This window comes from Salmo salar, chromosome ssa19, assembly GCF_905237065.1.
Source record: "Salmo salar chromosome ssa19, Ssal_v3.1, whole genome shotgun sequence".
NCBI lineage: Eukaryota > Metazoa > Chordata > Actinopteri > Salmoniformes > Salmonidae > Salmo > Salmo salar.
The window spans coordinates 52,554,265-52,581,672 of NC_059460.1; the positions used below are offsets into that span (position 1 = coordinate 52,554,265).

Below are 27,408 nucleotides of genomic sequence, written 5' to 3' on the forward strand. Positions count from 1 at the left end.
GCTAACTGATTGCTGCAGCTGTACATAGCCCATCTGTAAATAGCCCTACCAATCTACCTACCTTATCCCCATATTGTTTTTATTTACTTTTCTGCTCTTTTGCACACCAGTATTTCTACTTGCACATCATCATCTGCACATTATCACTCCAGTGTTAATTTGTTATATTGTAATTACTTCACTACTATGGCCTATTCATTGCCTTACCTCCTCATGCCATTTGCACACACTGTATATAGACTTTCTTTTTTCTATTGTATTATTGACTGTACGCTTGTTTATTCCATGTGTAACTCTGTGTTGTTGTTTGTGTCGCACTGCTTTGCTTTATCTTGGCAAGGTCACACTTGTAAATGAGAACTTGTTCTCAACTAACCTACATGGTTAACCTGTTATGGCTAGGGGGCAGTATTTTCACGGCCGGATAAAAAACGTACCCGATTTAATCTGATTATTACTCCTGTCCAGAAACTAGAATATGCATATAATTATTAGCTTTGGATAGAAAACACTCCAAAGTTTCTAAAACTGTTTGAATGGTGTCTGTGAGTATAACAGAACTCATTTGGCAGGCCAAAACCTGAGAAGATTCCACGCAGGAAGTGCCCTGTCTGACAATTTCTTGCCCTTCTTGATTATCTCTATCCATTACAGGGGATCTCTGCTGTTACGTGACACTTCCTACGGCTCCCATGGGCTCTCAGAAGGCGGCAAAAAGCTGAATCGTGGCTTTGCAGGCTCTGGCTGAAAAAAAGTAGCGCGTTTGGATAGTGGCTGGTCACAGTACTGTGAGACTCAGGCTCGTGCCCGAGTCGACCCCATGCTTTATTTTCTTTCGTCTGTTTACCTAAACGCAGATTCCCGGTCGGAATATTATCGCTTTTTTACGAGAAAAATGGCATAAAAATTGATTTTAAACAGCGGTTGACATGCTTCGAAGTACGGTAATGGAATATTTAGAAATCTTTTGTCACGAAAAGCGCCATGCTCGTGACCCTTATTTACACTTCGGATAGTGTCTTGAACGCACGAACAAAACGGCACTATTTGGATATAACAATGGATTATTTTGAACCAAACCAACATTTGTTATTGAAGTAGCAGTCCTGGGAGTGCATTCTGACGAAGAACACCAAAGGTAATCAAACTTTTCTAATAGTAAATCTGACTTTGGTCAGGGCTAAACTTGGTGGGTGTCTAAATAGCTACCCGTGATGGCTGGGCTATCTACTCAGAATATTGCAAAATGTGCTTTCACCGAAAAGCTATTTTAAAATCGGACACCTCGATTGCACAAAGGAGTTCTGTATCTATAATTCTTAAAATAATTGTTATGTTTTTTGTGAACGTTTATCGTGAGTAATTTAGTAAATTCACCGGAGGTTTGCGGGGGGTATGCTAGTTCTGAACGTCACATGCTAATGTAAAAAGCTGGTTTTTGATATAAATATGAACTTGATTGAACAAAACATGTATGTATTGTATAACATAATGTCCTAGGTGTGTCATCTGATGAAGATCATCAAAGGTTAGTGCTGCATTTAGCTGTGGTTTTGTTTTTTGTGACATTATATGCTAGCTTGAAAAATGGGTGTGTCACGTCCTGGCCAGTATAAGGTTAATTGGTATTGTAGTTTGGTCAGGACGTGGCAGAGGGTATTCGTTTTATGTGGTTCGGGGTGGTGTGTTTTGTTGAAGGGGCATTTGGTTTAAGTATTCCGGGGTTTTTGGGCACTGTTTGGTTTTCAGGTATTCTATGTTTAGTCTAGTATGTCTGTTTCTATGTTTGGTTAATTGGGGTTGGGACTCTCAGTTGAAGGCAGGTGTTGTCTATCTGCCTTTGATTGAGAGTCCCATATATTAGGGTGTGTTTGTGTTTGTTATTTGTGGGTGATTGTTCTGTGTTAGCCTTGTGCTTTGCAGACTGTCAGTTTATCGGTCGTTTTCTTGTTTGTTGTTTTGTGGTCGTTTTGATTTAATTAAATGTTCAAAATGAACAATCACATACCTGCTGCGTTTTGGTCTACCTTTTCCGATGACGATTTCGCAATATCGTCAGAAGACGAAGATAAATGTGACAGGGTGTCTGATTATTTCTGGCTGGGTACTCTGCTGACATAATCTAATGTTTTGCTTTCGCTGTAAAGCCTTTTTGAAATCGGACAGTGTGGTTAGATAAATTAGAGTCTTGAATTTAAATTGCTGTGAAATAGTGATATGTTTGAAAAATGGACGTTTTTGTATTTTTGAGGAATTTGTAATTCGCGCCACGCCTATCATTGGATATTGGAGCAGGTGTTCCGCTAGCGGAACGTCTAGATGTAAGAGGTTTTAAATAAAGGTGAAATAAAAAAAATAAAAGAAGGGCAGGAAAAGAGAAGTATGAATAAGCATGGACACAACTAATGCAGATGTTTTGGTTTTGTGGGAGTACTGTACAACTCGGAGACAAGAAATCAAATCAAATCAAATGTTATTTGTCACATGCGCTGAATACAACCTTACCGTGAAATGCTTACAAGCCCTTAACCAACAATGCAGTTCAAGAAATAGAGTTAATAAAATATTTACAAAATAAACTAAAGTTAAAAATAAATGTAATCAATTAAAAAAGAACACAATAAATGTACATAACAATAACGAGGCTATATACAAGAAAAAACTACATCGTTGCCAAAAGCAAACATAAAACTGAATCTAGGCTTCTTCCCCCCAGGAAGAGAAATGCTGATGTGTCAGGAAAACCAGACTAGTACATCAAATATGCTTTAGACAGAGAGAGAGAGAGTACCAGGTGCTGGAATGTGTGCTTTAGGCAGGTGAGTAGAGGGATTATGCCACACGGTTTCTCTAAGACATTATGCTGCACATATGTTAAGAAAGAAAGACAATAACACTCACAGCACTATCCTCCAAACCTAACGGCTCCATACGAGTCCCTGTCATTTACACGTTGAGATTTCCTCTTATCTAGGCACCAGGTCCAGAGACACATTTCTGACATGCTTTGTCTCATGCAAAAGTCCACCAAGCCAACCAGAGTTAACTAATATTGAGCCAGGGCTCATTGGTGAGTTAACACCAGTCTCTTCTGTGTCATGGCTTAGGTCTGGGTTGTGGCTAGACACATGCTTTTGTATCTATTTGGTGGCTCACAAAAAGACTGAGATGGCTTTAAGTGGGCAACAACAAAGAGAAGATTGGCACCCTCTGCTTTAATCCAACTGTCTCTGGACCTGGTGCAAAGGGGATGATGCAAGACTTCTAACCTTCCAATTACTTTTCAGGATTCCAAGTTAGATAAAACATTTACAGAGAATAGAATTAAGCCAGGAAACATTGAAGTGATCATCAGCCTCCCTCCACTCCCTCCATCCCTGAGAGAAGAAAGAGAAGAAGAGGTGTTTCATCTTTCAGATAGAGTGTTAAAACTAGAGGCAGAGGAGGATGAGAAGAGAGGGAGAAGTCATAACACTGTCTCTGATTAGGGTTGGGTTTGAAGGTGTTGCAACACAGCATGCAGTGTGTGTGTGTGTGCGCGCATGTGTGTGTGCACATGCTTGAGTGTATGCGTGTGTGTCGTGCATGTGTGTGTGTCAATACAAAATCCCAAAATAACCAATTACTTTAGCCAACACAGTTACCTCTTGTTCCTTAAATCTCCTACCCCTCGTCTTATCCATATTAATGTGACATATACTTGCGACTTCAAGCTGCCTTTCTAATACTGTCTGATCAGGAGAAGACTGGAAACGAAAATGAATTCTCTCTAATTGGCGACAAGAAGCGATGACGATGTTAGCCTTGTGCGGAAGAGAAAAACTAAAGGTTTTCGATGTGGTCTTGATATAAGAGAGACTGTCTAAGAACAGAAGAAATAAACCAGACGGAGGCGAGGGAGAGAGGCAAAGAGACAACATAGAAAGAAGGTTAGGTAACCTTTGTGAGAAAGAAAAAAGGGAGAGTGGAGAAAGAGAGAAAGTGAAGTGTGATGAGTTGCTGTGTGGGCTTTGAAAGGTTGATTACTCTGTAAAGGCATGGAGACAGCATAGAATCTCCACCTCTCTGTCAATCAACATCACAACATGTGAAGAGGTGTGCTGCAAAAATTGGATATGCAGCACTACTCAACAGCAGTACTTGATAAACAGCGTCTCATTTTAACACCGTCATTCTGTGATCATTTCAGAAATATACTGAACAAAAATCTAAAAACGCAACATGCAAGGATTTCAAAGATTTTACTGAGTTACAGTTCATATAAGGAAATCAGTCAATTGAAATAAACTTATTAGGCCCTAATCTATGAATTTCACATGACTGGGAAAGGGTGCAGCCATGGAGGGTATAGGTCCACCCACTGGGGAGCGAGGCCCAGCATATCAGAATTAGTTGTTCACCACAAAAGGGTTTTATTACAGACAGAAATTCTCCTCAGCACCACCCCCACACTTCGTCAGACGATCCCGCAGGTGAAGAAGCCGGATGTGGAGTTCCTGGGCTGGAATGATTACACATGGTCTGCGGTTGTGAGACTGGTAATCTAAAACGACGGAGGCGGCTTACGATAGAGAATTGAACATTCAATTCTCTGGCAACAGCTCTGGACATTCCTGTAGTCAGCATGTCAATTGCATGCTCCCTCAAAACTTGAGTTATCTGTGGCATTGTGTTGTGTGACAAAACGGCAACTACATTTTAAAGTGGCCTTTTATTGTCCCCAGCACAAGGTGCACCTGTGTAATGATCATGCCGTTTAATCGGCTTCTTGATATGCCACACCTGTCAGGTGGATTGATTATCTTGGCAAAGGAGAAATGCTCACTAACAGGGATGTAAACAAATGTGTGCACAAATTTGAGAGAAATAAGCTTTTTTTTGCTTATGAAACATGGGACCAAGACTTTACATGTTGTGGTTATATTTTTGTTCAGTGTAGGTGACAGCTGTATCAGTAACCAGGGTCATAATTTCCCATGGTCTAAATACTGTATGTCAGCTGTATCAATAACCAATGTGATCATTTCCCATGGTCTCAACATCTGTCAGCTGTATCAATAACTGTAGCGGGGTGCGTAATTGGCGGCAGAGAAGTCAGGCGCAGGAGAGCAGAACTGGGTAATAACCGGAGATTTATTAAGCAAAACCAACGGCATCCAGAACAATAAGATAAATGGGCACAAAAATAACCCGTTGTGCGCTCACGGGGAACGTGCACAAGCACTACAATAAACAATCCCACACAAAGACATGGGGGGAACAGGGGGTTAAATACACAACAAGTAATTGAGGGAATTGAAACCAGGTGTGAGGAAAAACAAGACAAAACACATGGAAAATGAAAAGTGGATCGATGGTGGCTAGAAGACCGGCGACGCCGACCGCCGAGCGCCGCCAGAACAAGGAGAGGACCCGACTTCGGCGGAAGTCGTGACAATAACCAATGTTCCGACTCATTAAGAAATGAAAAGAGAACCACCATAGAATCACAGCTCGATCTTTCTCTTCAACTACTGTACATGAATAACTCACATGATGTCTTGAACGGTTCTCGGTGTCTGTTCAGTATTGGTAGGATGAGTACACCACAGGAGGTTGGTGGCACCTTAATTGGGGAGGACGCGCTTGTTGTAATGGCTGGAGTGGAATAAGTGGAACGGTATGAAATATATCAGACCTTCCATTCGCTTCATTCCAGGCATTATTATGAGCCGTCCTCCCCTTAGCAGCCTCCACTGGTGCATATATTCTGAGACTGCATATAGCTTATCACATAAACCATTTCCTATTAGGGCTATTTGCGCATTTTGAGTTGCTGGTGTCTTTTCTTATGCAAAGTAACAAATATCCTTACAGAGCATTGCAGCATCTACCACACTAAGCGGTACCTTTCATCACACACAGGCTACCACACTAAATGTTATTTATGACTTTGGGTACTTTGAAAATGTACCCCCTGGGTCACTCCATTACTCACGCTGTCTTAGAGCAGGTAAGCCACTCTGATACCCAGCTTGTTGTGAGCTAATAATGTGCTGCTTTGGTTTCAGTTTCTGGCTCAGCCATCCATTTTAATAAGAGCTATGTAAATGATGATGATGTGTGAGCATTGTGTGTGTGTGTGTGTGTGTGTGTGTGTGTGTGTGTGTGTGTGTGTGTGTGTGTGTGTGTGTGTGTGTGTGTGTGTGTGTGTGTGTGTGTGTGTGTGTGGATCACATAAACAGTGAGCAGCAGCTGCAGGGCTGGTGATATGAGGCAAGACAATAGACATATCTTCACAACCTCTCTGTGTCATTGGTTTCAACAGACTGTCAACACTGCAGAGTGGTGACTGTAACAGGTGAGCATTTAACGTGTCAGTGGCTGGAGATGTGGCTGCTTTCGTGTCTATGTTCATTTCAATTCACCTTTTACTGCAGTGTGCTAAATCAGGGTCACACAGTGTAGTTTGAAACAAACATATACACCTCACACACATGATAAGGATTTGATTTGATTGAATGGGCAAATAAAAAGACATCTACCATGTCAGATATAGAGTTGAAATGTAATACATTTTGAGTTTGCATCCCAATATCACACTTTATATACATCACAGAAGACTGAAATATACACTGCTCAAAAAAAATAAAGGGAACACTTAAACAACACAATGTAACTCCAAGTCAATCACACTTCTGTGAAATCAAACTGTCCACTTAGGAAGCAACACTGATTGACAATAAATTTCACATGCTGTTGTGCAAATGGAATAGACAACAGGTGGAAATTATAGGCAATTAGCAAGATCTGTGGTGGTGACCACAGACCACTTCTCAGTTCCTATGCTTCCTGGCTGATGTTTTGGTCACTTTTGAATGCTGGCGGTGCTTTCACTCTAGTGGTAGCATGAGACGGAGTCTACAACCCACACAAGTGGCTCAGGCAGTGCAGCTCATCCAGGATGGCACATCAATGCGAGCTGTGGCAAGAAGGTTTGCTGTGTCTGTTAGCGTAGTGTTCAGAGCATGGAGGCGCTACCAGGAGACAGGCCAGTACATCAGGAGACGTGGAGGAGGCCGTAGGAGGGCAACAACCCAGCAGCAGGACCGCTACCTCCGACTTTGTGCAAGGAGGAGCAGGAGAAGCACTGCCAGAGCCTTGCAAAATGACCTCCAGCAGGCCACAAATGTGCATGTGTCTGCTCAAACGGTCAGAAACAGACTCCATGAGGGTGGTATGAGGGCCCGACGTCCATAGGTGGGGGTTGTGCTTACAGCCCAACACCGTGCAGGACGTTTGGCAAATTCGCCACTGGCGCCCTGTGCTCTTCACAGATGAAAGCAGGTTCACACTGAGCACATGACAGACGTGAGAGTCTGGAGACGCCATGGAGAACGTTCTGCTGCCTGCAACATCCTCCAGCATGACCGGTTTGGCGGTGGGTCATTCATGGTGTGGGGTAGCATTTCTTTGGGGGGCCGCACAGCCCTCCATGTGCTCGCCAGAGGTAGCCTGACTGCCATTAGGTACCGAGATGAGATCCTCAGACCCCTTGTGAGACCATATGCTGGTGCGGTTGGCCCTGGGTTCCTCCTAATGCAAGACAATGCTAGACCTCATGTGGCTGGAGTGTGTCAGCAGTTCCTGCAAGAGGAAGGCATTGATGCTATGGACTGGCCCGCCCGTTCCCCAGACCTGAATCCAATTGAGCACATCTGGGACATCATGTCTCGCTCCATCCACCAACGCCATGTTGCACCACAGACTGTCCAGGAGTTGGCGGATGCTTTAGTCCAGGTCTGGGAGGAGATCCCTCAGGAGACCATCCGCCACCTCATCAGGAGCATGCCCAGGCGTTGTAGGGAGGTCATACAGGCACGTGGAGGCCACACACACTACTGAGCCTCATTTTGACTTGTTTTAAGGACATTACATCAAAGTTGGATCAGCCTGTAGTGAGGTTTTCCACTTTAATTTTGAGTGTGACTCCAAATCCAGACCTCCATGGGTTGATAAATTGGATTTCCATTGATTATTTTTGTGTGATTTTGTTGTCAGCACATTCAACTATGTAAAGAAAAAAGTATTTAATAAGATTCTTTCTTTCATTCAGATCTAGGATGTGTTGTTTAAGTGTTCCCTTTATTTTTTTGAGCAGTATATTTAAAAAAACGTTTGACATAAAAACACCAGATTTTCAGCGTTTTTTTTTTATAAATAAATGTTTATTATGAAACATTCCACCCATGAGTCCACAAGGTCATTTGACTGCATGAAAAGAACAGAATCAATTCGTCGGGGCATGGACTCTACAAGGTGTCGAAAGCATTCCACAGGGATGCTGGCCCATGTTGACTCCAAAGCTTCCCACAATTGTGTGAAGTTGGCTGGATGTCCTTTAGGTGGTGGACCATTCTTGATACACACGGGAAACTGTTGAGCGTGAAGAACCCAGCAGCGTTGCAGTTCTAGAGATACTCAAACCGGTGCGCCTGGCACCTACTACCATACCCCGTTCAAATACACTTAAATATTCTTGCCCATTCACCCTTTGAATGGCACACATTAACAATCCACGTCTCAATTGTCCCAAGGCTTAAAAATACATCTTTATAACCTGTCTCCTCACCTTCATCTACACTGATTGAAGTGGATTTAACAAGTGACATCAATAAGGGATCATAGCTTTCACCTGGATTCAACTTGCCAGCCTATGTCATGGAAAGAGCAGGTGTTCCTAATGTTTTGTACACTCAGTGTAGATCGCTGTGTATAGGAGAGAGAGAGATGGAGAGATCCAGGGGAGAAGATTGAATCTCAGCTCTGGGGAGACGGTTGATATCAGACTGGTATATCTGTGGTACATCTGTTATTTTTGCTGAGGGAGAGGGCAGCCAAGCTGGAGATTGAAAAATATTTTCTGAGATAAATACCTATTTGACCAGTACTGGTTCTGTCAGAATGACTCCCACCTGAACAGTCCGTTCTGATGAAATTACAACCTTTCCATCCTGCTGGACCATTTCTGCCTACTAATGTTGATAGACAGAAATACCTAGCGCAACCTTGATTGGAATACCTAGCGCAACCTTGATTGGAATACCTAGCGCAACCTTGATTGGAATACCTAGCGCAACCTTGATTGGAATACCTAGCGCAACCTTGATTGGAATACCTAGCGCAACCTTGATTGGAATAGGGAATAGTCCACGTCATCGGCCCCCGGGGAGCAGTTGCTGTTGTGGTTTAACTGCCTTGCTCAAGGGCAGAACAACAGATTCTTCCACCTTGCCTGCTCGGGGATTCGAACCAGCGACATTCTGGCTACTGGCACAACTCTCTTAACCGCTTGGCTACCTGCCACCTACTGGTGTGCAAGCTGGTGTGTGTGTGTGTGTGTGTGTGTGTGTGTGTGTGTGTGTGTGTGTGTGTGTGTGTGTGTGTGTGTGTGTGTGTGTGTGTGTGTGTGTGTGTGTGTGTGTGTGTGTGTGTGTGTGTGTGTGTGTACAATCACCGCAACAGAGGGAGCAGGGGCAACAAATGACCCATCAGCCAATAACAAGCTCAGCAGGGAAGTTTCTTTCAAATCAGGCTTCCCACACGACTGCCCCCAGTCTCTTGTCTGTCTGTCTCAGACCAGACAAACCACAGGGCACAGGTCTCACATTAACATCTGAATAATAACTATGAACTGAGAAATTATTTAAATCTCTAATAGTCTGTCTGTTTTTTCCTGTAATTCTCTCTCTTCTCCCTCCCCCTCTATTCCTCTCCCTATACCCCTGTCTCCCTCCCCTCTATTCCTCTCCCTATACCCCTGTCTCCCTTCCCCTCTATTCCTCTCCCTATACCCCTGTCTCCCTCCCCTCTATTCCTCTTCCTATACCCCTGTCTCCCTCCCCCTCTATTCCTCTCCCTATACCCCTGTCTCCCTCCCCTCTATTCCTCTTCCTATACCCCTGTCTCCCTCCCCCTCTATTCCTCTCCCTATACCCCTGTCTCCCTTCCCCTCTATTCCTCTCCCTATACCCCTGTCTCCCTCCCCCTCTATTCCTCTCCCTATACCCCTGTCTCCCTCCCCTCTATTCCTCTCCCTATACCCCTGTCTCCCTTCCCCTCTATTCCTCTCCCTATACCCCTGTCTCCCTCCCCTCTATTCCTCTCCCTATACCCCTGTCTCCCTCCCCTCTATTCCTCTCCCTATACCCCTGTCTCCCTTCCCCTCTATTCCTCTCCCTATACCCCTGTCTCCCTTCCCCTCTATTCCTCTCCCTATACCCCTGTCTCCCTTCCCCTCTATTCCTCTCCCTATACCCCTGTCTCCCTCCCCTCTATTCCTCTCCCTATACCCCTGTCTCCCTTCCCCTCTATTCCTCTCCCTATACCCCTGTCTCCCTTCCCCTCTATCCCTCTCCCTATACCCCTGTCTCCCTTCCCCTCTATTCCTCTCCCTATACCCGTCTCCCTTCCCCTCTATTCCTCTCCCTATACCCCTGTCTCCCTCCCCCTCTATTCCTCTCCCTATACCCCTGTCTCCCTCCCCTCTATTCCTCTCCCTATACCCCTGTCTCCCTTCCCCTATTCCTCTCCCTATACCCCTGTCTCTCGCCCACTCTAATCCTCTCCCTATACCCCTGTCTCCCTTCCCCTCTATTCCTCTCCCTATACCCCTGTCTCCCTTCCCCTCTATTCCTCTTCCTATACCCCTGTCTCCCTTCCCCTCTATTCCTCTTCCTATACCCCTGTCTCCCTCCCCCTCTATTCCTCTCCCTATAGCCCTGTCTCCCTTCCCCTCTATTCCTCTTCCTATACCCCTGTCTCCCTTCCCCTCTATTCCTCTTCCTATACCCCTGTCTCCCTTCCCCTCTAATCCTCTCCCTATACCCCCATCTCTCTCTTTTCCACTCCTTATTTTGAGTGTAAAATATTGTTTATATGTACTGTAGCTCTCTTGAACCTAATATTGTGGTACAGTTAAAAACACACTAACACAAATTCCCAAAATTGTGTGGGTGCGAACCAGATCAAGTTAGTGACAGTCTCCAATCTCCGACAGTCTTGCCAAGGTCCCTCTTCAAACCTATCCATTCAAACTAACAGAACTCCGAAGGCCCTTCACGTCTTTACAGATGACTCAACTCTCAACATATGTATTATTTTCTCCAAGGTTAGAGGTTAGAGAGATGAGGGAAAGAGAGAGAGAGGGAAAGAAAGAGATGAGGGAAAGCGAGAGATGGAGGGATGGTCATGCAGACTGGAGTGCTTGTAAAAACAGAACGGATGAAAGAAGGTGGATTTTTGTTATGCTGTCGAACTAACCCCTTGCGCTCCAGCATCCCGTCAAGGCTATAGTGTTGTGAATATGGTAACACAAAGAAAACATATGTATTACATACTCTACAAAGCACATACTATTGCAGGAATGTACATTGTGTAGGATGGAGAAAGGATTGTGTAGGATGGAGAAAGGCTTTCTGTTGACTGACCAAAAGGAAACATCCAAATCTGGGACTTTGTAAATGTACCATGACCCAGATGCATTAAGAGTGTAATAGTTACACATGATAAGAAAAAGTCCAAAGTGAAAAGGAATTTGAATAAAACAGGTGGATGGTTGCCCTGCCCTGAGGATAGCTCCCCCGCAGATGTAAGGTAATAAGCAATAGAATTGTAGTGTAATAAACTACATGGTCTGTTCCTCACTAAGTGCACTCGGTGCTGCTTTCCCAAATGCTTTCAACCTCTCGTGGCACTATGTGCTGCACTCGCTGCTGGTTACTCCCACACACTTGGCCATGCGCAAGTGTACACACACACACACACAATCTGCCAACCATGGCCTTTATTCTCTGCACTTCAATCACTGTGGTTACCATTGATTAGCATGTATATGCCTGCATTGTGACATGTGTGAACTCGTGTGTGTGTGTGTGTGTGTGTGTGTGTGTGTGTGTGTGTGTGTGTGTGTGTGTGTGTGTGTGTGTGTGAGTGTGTGTGAGTGTGTGTGAGTGTGTGTGAGCCACTACGTATAGCATAGCTGAACAGGTGTACTCTCTCAACCTGCTCCAGGTGGACCTGCACCAAACTCCACCCCGTCTCTCTCAACACACATGCATCTGAAGCATGCTGCCATGAACTATGCTCCAGTATGTGGGTGAATCTCCATGTTGAGGATGTAGATGGGTATAATATGCAGGAGAGATGAGCATGTAGGGATCCACCAAATTGAAATGGGAATGGTTGATTATCATACTGTAATCTGCAGCACAGACCGATAGGAAATAAACATACATTTGATAGTGATGTATTGTATATGAATGAGAAGGAGGGGGGAGTTTACAGTGAAAAGGAAAAATAGATACTGTACCGTTCAAAAGTTTGGACACACCTACTCATTCAAGGGTTTTTCTTTATTTTTTTATATTTTCCACATTGTAGAATAAATGTGAAGATATCAGAACTATGAAATGACATGTTTGGAATCATGTAGTACCAAAAAACTATTAAACAAATCAAAACATATTTTATATTTAAGATTCATCAAAGTAGCTACACTTTTTCTTGATGACAGCTTTGCACACTCTTGGCATTCTCCCAGCTTGCTTCATGAGGTAGTCACCTGGAATGCCTTGTTAAAAGTTAATTTGTGGAATTTCTCTCCTTAATGCGTTTGAGCCAGTCAGTTGTGTTGTGAAAAGGTAGGGGTGGTATACAGAAGATAGCCCTATTTGGTAAAAGACCAAGTCCATATTATGGCAAAAACAGCTCAAATAAGAAAAGAGAAATGACAGTCCATCATTACTTTAAGACATGAAGGTCAGTGAATAAAGAACATTTCAAGAACTTTAAAAGTTTCAAGTGCAGTTGCAAAAACCATCAAGCTCTATGATGAAACTGTCTCTCATGAGGACCGCCACAGGAAAGGAAGAGTTACCTCTGCTGCAGAGGACAAGTTCATTAGAGTTACCAGCCTCAGAATATGCAGCCCAAATAAATGCCTCACAGAGTTCAAGTAACAGACACATCACAACATCAACTGTTCAGAGGAGACTGTGTGAATCAGACATTCATGGTCGAATTGCTGCAAAGAAACCACTACTAAAGGACACCAATAATAAGAAGAGACTCGCTTGGGCCAAGAAACACGAGCAATGGACATTAGATCGGTGGAAATCTGTCCTTTGGTCTGATGAGTCCAAATGTTAGATTTTTCATTCCAACCGCCGTGTCTTTGTGAGACGCAGAGTAGGTGAATGGATTATCTCTGCAAGTGTGGTTCCAACCATGAAGCACGGAGGAGGAGGTGTGATGGTGTCGGGGTGCTTTTCTGGTGACACTGTCTGTGATTTATTTAGAATTCAAGGCACACTTAACCAGCATGGCTACCACAGCATTCTGCAGCGATACACCATCCCATCTGGTTTGTGCTTAGTGGGATTATCATTTGTTTTTCAACAGGACAATGACCCAACACACCTCCAGGCTGTATAAGGGCTATTTGACCAAGAAGGAGAGTGATGCATCAGTTGACCTGGCCTCCACAATCACCCAACCTCAACCCAATTGAGATGGTTTGGGATGAGTTGGACCTCAGAGTGAATGAAAAACAGCCAACAAGTGCTCAGCATATGTGGGAACTCCTTCAAGACTGTTGGAAAAGCATTCCTCATGACCTGGTTGAGAGAATGCCAAGAGTGTGTAAAGCTGTCATCAAGGCAAAGGGTGGCTACTTTGAAGAATCTCAAATATAAAATATATTTTGATTTGTTAAACCTTTTTTTGGTTACTACATGATTCCATATGTGTTGTTTCATAGAAAATAGTAAAAATAAAGAAAAACCCTTGAATGAGTAGGTGTGTCCAAACTTTTGACTGGTACTGTAACTCAACACCAAACATGTAAACTGTATACATTTTAAGGAAAAATACAAATGTATACAAATTAATTTCATAGTAATACTGAACTCTACGGAACAAGTTTACACATTAATAAATGAGTGCTACACATTTGTGGTGAATGTGACGCTCTCCCTTTACATAACCTGGTGAAATGCGCTGCATAAATACCCAACCATTATTACTGTCATTATCAACGCCAGCCGTAGTGAGAGTAAGTAACCTGCGCTATTGATCAGATTAAGTCAAAGTGCGTGAGAGTAATCACATTGTCTCTGCTTTCTAGGGCCCTGCGTATCTCCTGTATTTTTCTGTATTCATGAGAACCAGCTGCAGTTACAGAAGTGGAAACAGATGGCTCTGCAGCTACACAACATAGCTTCTCTTTGATGACTACACACCATTTGAAGCAATTTAACAGCCCACGTCTCTTTAAACCCTGTCGAGAAGACTTCTTGTCCTTTAATGTTCATCAAAGGACTAACATAGCTGTGGAGAAGACTGGGGGGTGAAAAGATTACGGCTGAAATGGCCTCCAAATCACAGTCTCATTAGAGAGCAGCCTGTAACGGCGGAGAGATGACACCATTTTGTGTCAAACAGATCTGTTCCCCCATTTTGGAAAATAATTACCTGTGATCTGCATCTACACACTCCATTCATCATCCTCACCATCATACTAATCAGAACCAACTCTGACCTCACAATGGGCTCTATTTCAAAATGGTAGAATACAAAACAAGACAGCGCCATCATAATGTTCTTCCACACAACTTATGGTAACAGCTCGTCACACGTCACCTCACATCACACAGGTGGAAAGAAATAGAGGGAGAAAGCGAACGCGGCACTTAGATGAGGCAGAAATGGAGGAAGGAGGAAGGGATTGAATAGGATGGACAGTAAGGGAGAAATGGAAGGAGACGGTAGAGGAGGGAGGACATAGAGGTCAATGAAAGAGAAATAAAGGAAGTGAAGAGAATGGAGGGATGACTATGGAACTTTGCAAAGACCCAAACGGCGTTCCATAGATGACGCAGGTTAGACAATGCCAGATATATAGAGGTGGGAAAGATTAAGAAAAGGAGAACCTTTATGCAGTGTTAAAGATCTGTCCCACAGACGGGACTTGGCACCCAACCAAGTCTTACCTTGATGTTGTCAAAGGAGGCCTTGTTAGTGACATCGTAGAGCAAGAGGAGAGCTGGGGAGAGATCACAGACACAGAGCATATAAACAGGCTATCTACGAATGGCGTCCACTAGAATCACTATGATAAGACTTGACAGAAAGTAAAAGTCAATCAACGGAAAACTTCCATTTTAAAACCTTTTAAATTGATCATACATATTTGGCACAATGTCATGAAATTAGAACAGAATATAGAATAGTGAAGAACCTGACCGTCTATCTGCGGTTGGAAATTCTGAATATGTAATCAGCCGAGCCAGAATGATCACGTTTCAACCACAGTGAAACAAAGCCCACTGATGGCCTGTACCACAGTGATATAGCATCATTCATCAATACATAACATTCATAATGGCACTTCCACCTCCGAAGTCAATACACAATAGTGACATGACAGCCTTTACATAAGCAACTATAGTATGCATTGGTTGAAGCTCAATGTTAAATCCCCTACCGTCATATCTAAGCCACTATGACACCAATGTCGATGAAAATTCACAAATGAACTTGGAGGTACACAACACAATCTTCGCCTCAGGGTGGTTAGCATTAGGAACGTCAGAAATGTTTGGACCCAAACCTAGCTCAAATTCTAGACGTTGGATTAAAATGAGGCTACGGCATCAATACAGGGACAATTAGACTTTGATCCATTTAGACTAAATACGTTTGTATGTGCAACAGTTTTTATTAAATTCACAGTTTAACCGCTCACGTGCACATTTCAGTCCAATAAAAACCATTGATATGCTACCTTTTTGTAGCATTTCTGTCAATGCTAACATCTTTTCAGCCGAATCTTAGAGCGCATATGGCTGAAATCATCTGTGTAAACTGCAGACCAGGAAACTTGTGTGTAATCAGAGCACAAACAAATAAGATAGCGGACGTCCTTGGCTGCTATTATAGCCAGTTAGATACACCAAACTTGGGAACTTTGGGAAAACTGCCATGCTGCTAATTTATAATACATGCACACACCAGAACAGACGCGCCACTGTTAGAAGATCCAGAGCAAATTCTAGCCCTAACCTTATGCATTAATTATGCAATTTTCTTCTTGTCATTATAATTCAACTTTGTGCTGACTGATCAACACAGTGTCAAGTTACTTTTTAACGTGTTCCAGAAGTCGCCATCCACACAAAGCATCTAGGTAAAACATCATCCTTGCTTGCTTGCGGGACCTGTGCGCAGTCAAAAGAAAAACACAATGCTTGCTAACTTGGTTAGCTATGTTGTAAAATCAACTGTTAAAGAAAAAGTAATTTTAACAAGCAAGAGACATAAACGTTCAATGTACTGAGTGAATGAACAAAGACATTGTGGAACAAACGTGTCCTGACATCACCAGACTGTCCATTTAAAGAGATTGTCAAGTTAATGTATCTACAGTATAACAGTGTTTGAAGTGTAACGGTTTGCGTCACCATCCTGGGATTTGAAGGCCCTGGGTTCGCCTACCGGAGAATTTTGACCATTCACTTGCGTGTATAGATTTTTTCCCAACACACACCCACCGGTGTGCACACGCCAACACACTGTGTTTATTATCATTTATTAGGTGTCTCTGAAAAGAGCCTTTGGGTTCATTGAGCATTGTTGAATGGCAAGAGACAGGGAGTGTGACGTGTACTAGTACTACTTTGCACGTCTTTTATTTTATTTAACCTTTATTTAAACAGGGAGTCACATTGAGATTAAATATCTATTTTACAAGAGAGCCCTGTATATATTACAATAAAAACATAATAATAAAACATACACATATGTGTATGAGACAATATAATTCAGCATACAATAACAAAATAAACATATTTAATCAAAGCAATCACATTCAACTAGATAGAGGTCCTCAATTAATAATTTAAAACTGCCTGAGTGGCACCAGCACATCTAGCTGCAGTGAACTCTGCAGATTGTTCCACAAATTAGGGGCAAAAAAAACGATGCAGATTTTCCCAAATTGTGGAGACTTAAGGGATCTCTAGCGTTATTCATTCCTGAAAACGGGTTTGTTAACTTATGATTCTTAACTTAATTAATGAAGTTACATATGAAGGGAGTCTCTGAACGATTGCTTTATAAATAAATCGAAGAGAATGCCGCTCCCTTCTTACAAACAGAGAGGTCCATCCCACATTTTTATAGACTTCAAAGAGGAGGAGACAACAGTGGAGAAACTAGCTCTTAAACTCTCAAGGAAGACGACGTTGCCCTCATCCGTCAGATGTAAGCCATCCCTACGGTACAAATGCACGCAATAAGTTGCACAGGTTGCAAACATTTCTCATTTTCAGGTGCCACTTTGTCATTTGAGAAGCTAAGACATTTGTCAAGCGGGTCCAAGTGAGCTGACAAACGACTAACGCCTTTTATGCACACAGTACATCGCACACTATCAGTAGCACTTTTGTACACGTAATGTAGAAAACATTAAGAACTTTCCATGACAGACTGACCAGGTGAATCCAGGTGAAAGCTATGATCGCTTATTGATGTCACTTGTTAAATCCATTTCAATCAGTGTAGATGAAGGGAAGGAGACAGGTTAAACAAGGATTTTTAAATCTTAAGAAAATTGAGACATGGATTGTGTATGCGTGCCATTCAGAGGGTGAATAGGCAAGACAAAATATTTAAGTGCCTTTGAACGGGGTATGGTAGTAGGTGCCAGGCCCACCGGTTTGTTTCAAGAACTGCATCGCTGCTGGGTTTTTCACACTCAACTGTTTCCCGAGCGTATCAAGAATGGTCCACCACCCAAAGGACATCCCACAACTGTATTTTGTATTTATTATGGATCCCCATTTGTTCCTGCCAAGGCAGCAGCTACTCTTCCTGGGGTCCAGCAAAATTAAGGCAGTTATACAATTTTAAAAACATTACAATACATTCACAAGAGATTTCACAACGCATTAAGTGTGTGCCATCAGGTCCCTACTTTACTACCACATATCTACAACACAAAATCCATGTGTACGTGTGTGTATAGTGTCTATGGTATCGTGTGTGTGTATGCATGTGTGTCAAATCAAGTGAAATGCTTACTTACAAGCCCTTAACCAACAATGCAGTTTTAAGAAAAATACCCACAAAAAATGAAATGAAAGTAATAAATAATTAAAGAGCAGCAGTAAAATAACAATAGCGAGGCTACAGTTGAAGTCGGAAGTTTACATACACTTAGGTTGGAGTCATTAAATCTCGTTTTTCAACCACTCCACAAATGTCTTGTTAACAAACTATAGTTTTGGCAAGTCTGTTAGGACACAAGTAATTTTTCAACAATTGTTTACAGACAGATTATTTCACTTATAATTCACTGTATCACAATTCCAGTGGGTCAGAAGTTTACATACACTAAGTTGACTGTGCCTTTAAACAGCTTGGAAAATTCCAGAAAATTATGTCATGGCTTTAGAAGCTTCTGATAGGCTAATTGACATCATTTGAGTCAATTGGAGGTGTACCTGTGGATGTATTTCAAGGCCTACCTTCAAACTCAGTGCCTCTTTGCTTGACATCATGGGAAAATCAAAAGAAAATAGCCAAGACCTCAGAAGAAAAATTGTAGACCTCCACAAGTCTGGTTCATCCTTGGGAGAAATTTGCAAACGCCTGAAGGTACCACGTTCATCTGTACAAACAATAGCACGCAAGTATAAACACTATGGGACCACGCAGCCGTCATACCGCTCAGGAAGGAGACGCATTCTGTCTCCTAGAGATGAACGTAATTTGGTGCGAAAAGTGCAAATCAATCCCAGAACAACAGCAAAGGACCTTGTGAAGACGCTGGAGGAAACCGGTGCAAAAGTATCTATATCCACAGTAAAACGAGTCCCATATTGACATAACCTAAAAGGCTGCTCAGCAAGGAAGAAGCCACTGCTCCAAAACCGCCATAAAAAAGCCAGACTACGGTTTGCAACTGCACATGGGGATAAAGATCGTGCTTTTTGAAGAAATGTCCTCTGGTGTGATGAAACAAAAATAGAACTGTTTGGCCATAATGGCCATCGTTATGTTTGGAAGAAAAGGGGGATGCTTGCAAGAACACCATCCCAACCGTGGAGCACGGGGGTGGCAGCATCATGTTGTGGGGGTGCTTTGCTGCAGGAGGGACTGGTGCAATTTACAAAATAGATGGCATCATGAGGTAGGAAAATTATGTGGATATATTGAAGCAACATCTCAAGACAGTCAGGAAGTTAAAGCTTGGTCGCAAATGGCTCTTCCAAATGGACAATGACCCCAAGCATACTTCCAAAGTTGTGGGAAAATGGCTTAAGGACAACAAAGTCAAGGTATTGGAGTGGCCATCACAAAGTCCTGACCTCAATCCTATAGAAAATTTGTGGGCAGAACTGAAAAAGTGTGTGCGAGCAAGGAGGTCACTAAACCTGACTCAGTTACACCAGCTCTGTCAGGAGGAATGGGCCAAAATTCACCCAGCTTATTGTGGGAAGCTTGTGGAAGGCTACCCAAAACGTTTGACCCAACAATTTAAAAGCAATGCTACCAAATACTAACTGAGTGTATGTAAACTTCTGACCCACTGTGAATGTGATGAAAGGTAATTGAGGTAACATGTACATGTAGTTATTAAAGTGACTATGCATAGATAATAAACAGAGAGTAGCAGCAGCGAATGGGGGGGGCAATGCAAATAGTCTAGGTAGCCATTTGACTAGATGTTCAGGAATCTTACGGCCTGGGGGTAGAAGCTGTTTAGAAGCCTCTTGGACCTAGACTTGGCGTTCCGGTACCACTTGCCGTGCGGTAGCAGAGAGAACAGTCTATGACTAGGGTAGCTGGAGTCTTTGACAATTTTTAGGGCCTTCATCTGACACCACCTAGTATAGAGGTCCTGGATGGCAGGAGCTTGGCCCCAGTGATGTACTGGGCCGTTCGCATTACCCTTTGTAGTGTCTTGCGGTCGGAGGCCGAGCAGTTGCCATACCAGGCAGTGATGCAACCAGTCAGGAAGCTCTCGTTTGTGCAGCTGTAGAACCTTTTGAGGATCTGAGGACCCATGCCAAATCTTTTCAGTCTCCTGAGGGGGAATAGGTTTTGTCGTGCCCTCTTCACAACTGTCTTGGTATGCTTGGACTATGTTAGTTTGTTGGTGATGTGGACACCAAGGAACTTCAAACTCTCAATCTGCTCCACTACAGCCCCGTCGAAGAGAATGAGGGTGTGCTCGGTCCTCCTTTTCCTATAGTCCACAATCATCTCCTTTGTGTTGACCACGTTGAGTGAGATGTTGTTGTCCTGGCACCACACGGCCAGGTCTCTGACCTCCTCACTATAGGGTCTCTCGTCATTGTCGGTGATCAGGCCTACCACTGTTGTGTCATCGGCAAACTTAATGATGGTTTTGGAGTCATGCCTGGCCATGCAGTCATGAGTGAACAAGGAGTACAGGAGGGGACTGAGAAAGCACCCCTGAGGGGCCCCCTTGTTGAGGATCAGCGGGGCGGATGTGTTGTTACCTACCCTTACCACCTGGGGCGGCCCGTCAGGAAGTCCAGGATCCAGTTGCAGAGGGAGGTGTTTAGTCCCAGGGTCCTTAGCCTATTGATGAGCTTTGAGGGCACTATGGTGTTGAACGCTGAGCTGTAGTCAAGGAATAGCATTCTCACATAGTTGTTCCTTTTGTCCAGATGTGAAAGGGTGGTGTGGAGTGCAGTAGAGATTGCATCATCTGTGGATCTGTTGGGGCGGTATGCAAATTGGAGTGGGTCATGTACATACTACCTCAACTAACCGGTGCCCCTGCACATTGACTCTGTACCGCACCCCCCTGTATATATTGTTATTTTTTGCTACTGCTCTTTAATTACTTGTTACTTTTATCTCTTATTCTTATCAGTATTTTTTGAAACTGCAATGTTGGTTAGGGGCTCGTAACTAAGGTCTACACCTGTTGTATTTGGCTCATGTAACTAATACAATTTGATTTGACCTGAGTTCAATTTCGAGTCTCATAGCAAAGGGTGTGAATATATTATTTACATCATTTTTAACATAATCATTATGAGGTATTGTGTGTAGACTGATGAGAATTTTTATTTATTTAATCAATTTTAGAATAAGGCTGTAACGTAACAAAATGTTGAAAAAGTCAAGGGGTCTGAATAACGTTCTGGAGGCAAAGGCGGGTCCGGTACTAGGTTGGTGTACCTAATAAACTGTCTGGTGAGTGTATAAATATACAGTACCAGTCAAACGTTTGGACACACCCACTCAGTCAAGGGTTTTTCTTTATTTTTACTATTTTCTACATTGTAGAATAATAGTGAAGACATCAAAACTATGAAATAACACATATGGAATCATGTAGTAACCAAAAAGGTGTTAAACAAATCAAAATATATTTTATATTTGAGATTCTTCAAAGTAGCCACCCTTTGCCTTGGTATAGAGAAGATAGCCCTATTTGGTAAAAGACAAAGTCCATAGTATGGCAAGAACAGCTCAAATAAGCAAAGAGAAATGACAGTCCATCATTTCCTTAAAACATGAAGGTCAGTCAAGAACTTTGAAAGTTTCTTCAAGTGCAGTCGCAAAAACCGTCAAGCTCTATGATGTAACTGGCTCTCATGAGAACCGCCACAGGAAAGGAAAGCCCAGAGTTACCTCTGCTGCAGAGGATAAGTTCATTAGAGTTACCAGCCTCAGAAATTGCAGCTCAAATATATGCTTCAAGGAGTTCAAGTAACAAACACATCTCAACTAGACGTCGACCGATTAATCAGCAATTATGGGCAATTTCAAGTTTTCATAACAATCGGTAATCTGCATTTTTGGACTCCGATTATGGCCGATTACATTGCACTCCACGAGGAGACTGTGTGGCAGGCTGACCACCTGTTATGCGAGTGCAGCAAGGAGCCAAGGTAAGTTGTTCGCTAGCTTTAAACTTATCTCATAAAAAACAATTAATCTTAACATAATCACTAGTTAACTACACATGGTTGATGATATTACTAGTTTAACTAGCTTGTCCTGTGTTGCAAATAATCAATGCGGTGCCTGTTAATTTATCATCGAATCACAGCCTACTTCGCCAAACGGGTGATGATATAACAAGCGTATTCGCAAAAACAGCACTGTCGTTGCACCAATGTACCTAACCATAAACAAAAATGCCTTTCTTAAAATCAATACACAAGAATATTTTTTTAAACCTGCATATTTAGTTAAAAGAAATTCATGTTGGCAGGCAATATTAACTAGGGAAATTGTGTCACTTCTCTTGCGTTCTGTGCAAGCAGAATCAGGGTGTATGCAGCAGTTTGGGCCGCCTGGCTCGTTGCGACCTGTGTGAAGACCATTTCTTCCTAACAAGGACCGTAATTAATTTGCCAGAATTTTACATAATTATGACATAACATTGAAGGTTGTGCAATGAAACAGCAATATTTAGACTTAGGGATGCCACCCGTTCGATAAAATATGGAAAGTTCCGAATTTCACTGAAAGAATAAACGTTTTGTTTTCGAAATTATAGTTTCCGGATTGGACCATATTAATGACCTAAGGCTCGTATTTATGTGCGTTTATTATATTATAATTAAGTCTATGATTTGATATTTGATAGAGCAGTCTGACTGAGCGGTGGTAGGCAGCAGCAGGCTCGTAAGCATTCATTCAAACAGCACTTTCCTGCGTTTGCTTGCAGCTCTTAGCAATGCTTGAAGCACAGCGCTGTTTATGACTTCAAGCCGATCAACTCCCGAGATTAGGCTGGCAATACAATAGTGCCTATAAGAACATCCAATAGTCAAAGGAATATGAAATACAAATGGTATAGAGAGAAATAGTCCTATAATTCCTATAATAACTACAACCTAAAACTTCTTAATTGGGAATATTGAAGACTCATGTTAAAAGGAACCACCAGCATTCATATGTTCTCATGTTCTGAGCAAGGAAATTAAACGTTAGCTTTTTTACATGGCACATATGGCACTTTTACTTTCTTCTCCAACACAGATTTTTTGCCTTTTTTAAACCAAATTGAACATGTTTCATTATTTATTTGAGACTAAATTGATTTTATTTATGTATTATATTAAGTTAAAATAAAAGTGTTCATTCAGTATTGTTGTAATTGTCATTATTACAAATATATATAAAAATCAGCCGATTAATTGGTATCGGATTGTTTTGGTCCTCCAATAATCGGTATGTCACATCCTGACCCTAGTAAGATGTCATTTTCTATAGTAGAGTAGGGCAGGGTGTGACAGGGGGTGTTTTGGGTTGTTCTATGTTTTCTATTTCTATGTTTAAGTTCTAGTTTTTCTATTTCTATGTTGGGGTTGATCTCTAATTGGAGGCAGCTGATCCTCGTTGCCTCCGATTAGAGATCATATTTAAGTAGGGGTTTTTCGCTTCCTGTTTTGTGGGTTATTATCTTTTGAGTAGTGTGTTTTCCTCTCTGCGAACACGTTGCATTTTGGTCCGATCCGTTAGACAACCGTGACATTATCGGTATTGAAAAATCATAAATCGGTCGACCTCTAATCTCAACATCAGCCGTGTGGAGGAAACTGTGTGAATCAGACCTTCATGGTCGAATTGCTACAAAGAAATCACTACTAAAGGACACCAATAATAAGAAGAGACTTGCTTTGGCCAAGAAACACAAGTAATGGACATTAGTTCGGTAGAAATCTGTCTTTTTTCAACAGGACAATAACCCAACACACCTCCAGGCTGTTTAAGGGCTATTTGACCAAGAAGGAGAGTGATGGAGTACTGCTTCAGATGACCTGGCCCCCACAATCACCTGACCTCAACCCAATTCAGATGGTTTGGGATGAGTTGGACTGCAGAGTGATGGAAAAGCAGCCAACAAGTGCTCAGCATATGTGGGAACTCCTTCAAGACTGTTGGAAAAGCATTCCTCATGAAGCTGGTTGAGAGAATGCCAAGAGTGTGCAAAGCTGTGTTATTTCATAGTTTTGATATCTTCACTATTATTATACAATGTAGAAAATACTACAATTAAAGAAACCCTGGTAGGTGTGTCCAAACTTTTGACCTCACATAAGGGTTTACAAGAAATTGCTCCACAAGAACTTAGCTAGACTCTCCTCTCCTCAAAACAATTAGGAATGAATGTTTCCATCCAACCCCCCCGCCCCGCTCCACTTCTCTCTATGGCATTTCACGGCCAATTTATTTATGGTTCAATTATTTTATTCTGTTTCAGTTTTTGGGGGGTGGGGAGGGGGAACAATTCCATGAAGGGTGCATAATTAGCGTATGGCTGGGGAGAATGAAGCCGTAGCCTGCTCCATTCCTCTCACTGATAACACAGCCATGGCTTTTTACACACCACCAGTGGGGAGGGGGGAGGGGGGGGGGTCTGTCTACTGGAATAAAGCAGCTGTGATATACAGCCTTGAACAGAACAGACCAGACCAAAACAAACTACAACAGACCAGAACAGTCCACAACAGAACAGACCAAAACAGACCATGTCTGAATGCAGCCGTCTTTATCAGCCTCTAACAGAAGAGTGAGAGAAGCAGACAAAAAAAACGAATTTCCTCTCCTCTCCTTCACCCTCTCCAGTCAAATTAACTCCCCTGTAACAGTGGGAGGAAGAGGGGAAGGTTCCGGTGGAGGTTGAGGGAACTAAAGTTTGGTAAACTGTTGCTCCCAGGTGTTCCTAGTCAAATTCAATCAAATTTTATTGGTAAAATACACATATTTAGCAGATGTTATTGCTGGTGTAGCGAAACACTTGTGTTCCTAGCTCCAACAGTGCAGTAATGCCTAATAATTCACAACAATACACACAAATCTAAAAGTAAAAGAATGGAATTAACCTCTTGACGGTCGCCTAGGATAGGGGGCGCTACAGCGATTTTTGAAAAAAATTTGTGCCCATTTTAAACGGCCTCCTACTCAAACTCAGAAGCTAGGATATGCATAGAATTAATACTTGTGGAAAGAAAACACCCTAAAGTTTCTAAAACTGTTTGAATGGTGTCTGTGAGTATAACAGAACTCATATGGCAGTCAAAACCCCGAGACCGATCGTAACAGGATGTGGAATTCTGAATTGCATACTCAACTTCATCACTTTGCCTATAAATCACACCGTGAGCAATGGTTCATTGAGCACTTCCTATTGCTTCCACTAGATGTTCCCAGTCTTTACAAAGTGGTTTGAGTCTCCTACTGTGAAAACTGACAGAATGCGAGGCTGTGGAAAGTGGTCACATGAGGAGGGCCATCACCATTATGACGCCGGCGCCCCTGGCTACCCTCCCCTTTCGAAACGTTTAGAAAGACAATGCAATCGTCCCCCTTGAATCTTATTGGAGCTCTGGTTGAAAAAGGCCCTAAAGATTTATGTTATACAACGTTTGACATGTTTGAACGAACCTAAAAATAAAAAAAAATGAATTTTATTGAAAGAGGAGTCCCGCGGCCGACGGAACTTTTGGAGCAGCCTTCAGAACGTGCTAACAAGAACAAGCTATTGGGACATAAAGGATTAACTTTTTCGAACGAAAATACATTTGTTGTGGACCTGGGATTCCTGGAAGTGCTTTCTGATGAAGATAATCAAAGGTAAGGGATTATTGACAATAGTATACAAGAGTAGATTTGATATGCGATTGTTCCAAGATGGCGCAGACCTGTAACGGTAGCCTATTTTTCTGAGTATCGCATCCCCTTTTATCGCAAAGTGTGATTACCCAGTAAAGTTATTTTTAAATCTGGCATTACAGGTGCTTTCAAGAGATATTCATCTATAAATCTTAGAATGACAATATTACATTTTAAAAATGTTTTTGAATAGTAATTTAGTAAATTGTAGCGCTGTTTCACCGGATGCATTTGAGGGAAAATAGTTAGTCAACGTCACGCGCCGATGTAAAATGCTGTTTTTATATATAAATATGAACTTTATCGAACAAAAGAATGCATGTATTGTGTAACATGATGTCCTAGGAGTGTCATCTGATGAAGATTGTCAAAGGTTAGTGCTGCATTTAGCTGTTTTTTGGTTATTTGTGATGCATGTGGTTGGTCGGAAAATGGCTATGTGGCTACTTTTACGATATACTCCTCTAACATAATCTAATGTTTTGCTTTTGCTGTAAAGCCTTTTTGAAATCGGACAACGTGGTTCGATTCAGGAGAGGTGTATCTATAAAACGATATAACATAGTCCTATATTTGAAAAAAAATTATATTACATTTCGTTATGCTAATGGCGATAGGATTTTTCGCTGGATGTCCGCTGGATGTCCGTCCCGCATACGGCCAGAGGTTAAGAAATATATAAATATTAGGATGAGCAATGTTGAAGTGGCATTGACTAAAATACAGTAGAATAGAATATGGTATATACAGTTGAAGTCGGAAGTTTATATACACCTTGGCCAAATACATTTAAACTCAGTTTTTCACAATTCCTGACATTTAATCCTAGTAAAAATTTGCTGTCTTAGGTCAGTTAGGATCACCACTTTAATTTAAGAATGTGAAATGTCAGAATAATAGTAGAGAGAATGATTAACTTCAGATTTTATTTCTTTCATCATATTCACAGTGGGTCAGAAGTTTACATGCACTCAATTAGTATTTTGTAGCATTGCCTTTAAATTGTTTAACTTGGGTCAAACGTTTTGGGTAGCCTTCCACAATAAGTTGGGTGAATTTTGGCCCATTCCTCCTGACAGAGCTGGTGTAACTGAGTCAGGTTTAGTGGCCTCCTTGCTCGCACATACTTTTTCAGTTCTGCCCACAAATGTTCTATGGGATTGAGGTCAGGACTTTGTGATGGCCAATCCAATACCTTGACTTTGTTGTCCTTAAGCCATTTTGCAACCATTTTGGAAGTATGCTTGGGGTCATTGTCCATTTGGAAGACCCATTTGCGACCAAGCTTTAACTTCCTGACAGATGTCTTGAGATGTTGCTTCAATATATCCACATAATTTTCCATCCTCATGATGCCATCTATTTTGTGAATTGCACCAGTCCCTCCTGCAGCAAAGCACCCCCACAACATGATGCTGCCACCCCCGTGCTTCACGGTTGGGATGGTGTTCTTCGGCTTGCAAGCCTCCCCCTTTTCCTCCAAACATAATGATGGTCATTATGGCCAAACAGTTCTATTTTTGTTTCATCAGATCAGAGGACATTTCTCCAAAAACTACGATCTTTGTCCTCATGTGCAGTTGCAAACCGTAGTCTGGCTTTTTTAATGGCGGTTTTGGAGCAGTGGCTTCTTCCTTGCTGAGCAGCCTTTCAGGTTATGTCGATATAGGACTCATTTTACTGTAGATATAGATACTT

At 42.2% G+C, this 27,408-nt stretch overlaps 1 protein-coding gene across 1 annotated transcript in view; it reads right to left on the reverse strand.

The window, feature by feature from the left end:
• rab26 (RAB26, member RAS oncogene family) overlaps nt 1-27,408 on the reverse strand; it is a 134,364-nt gene that overhangs the window by 28,834 nt on the left and 78,122 nt on the right. The window contains exon 5 of the mRNA XM_014158416.2: nt 15,030-15,082. Coding sequence (XP_014013891.1) covers nt 15,030-15,082 — 53 coding nt within the window. The remainder of the gene's footprint in view (nt 1-15,029; nt 15,083-27,408) is intronic.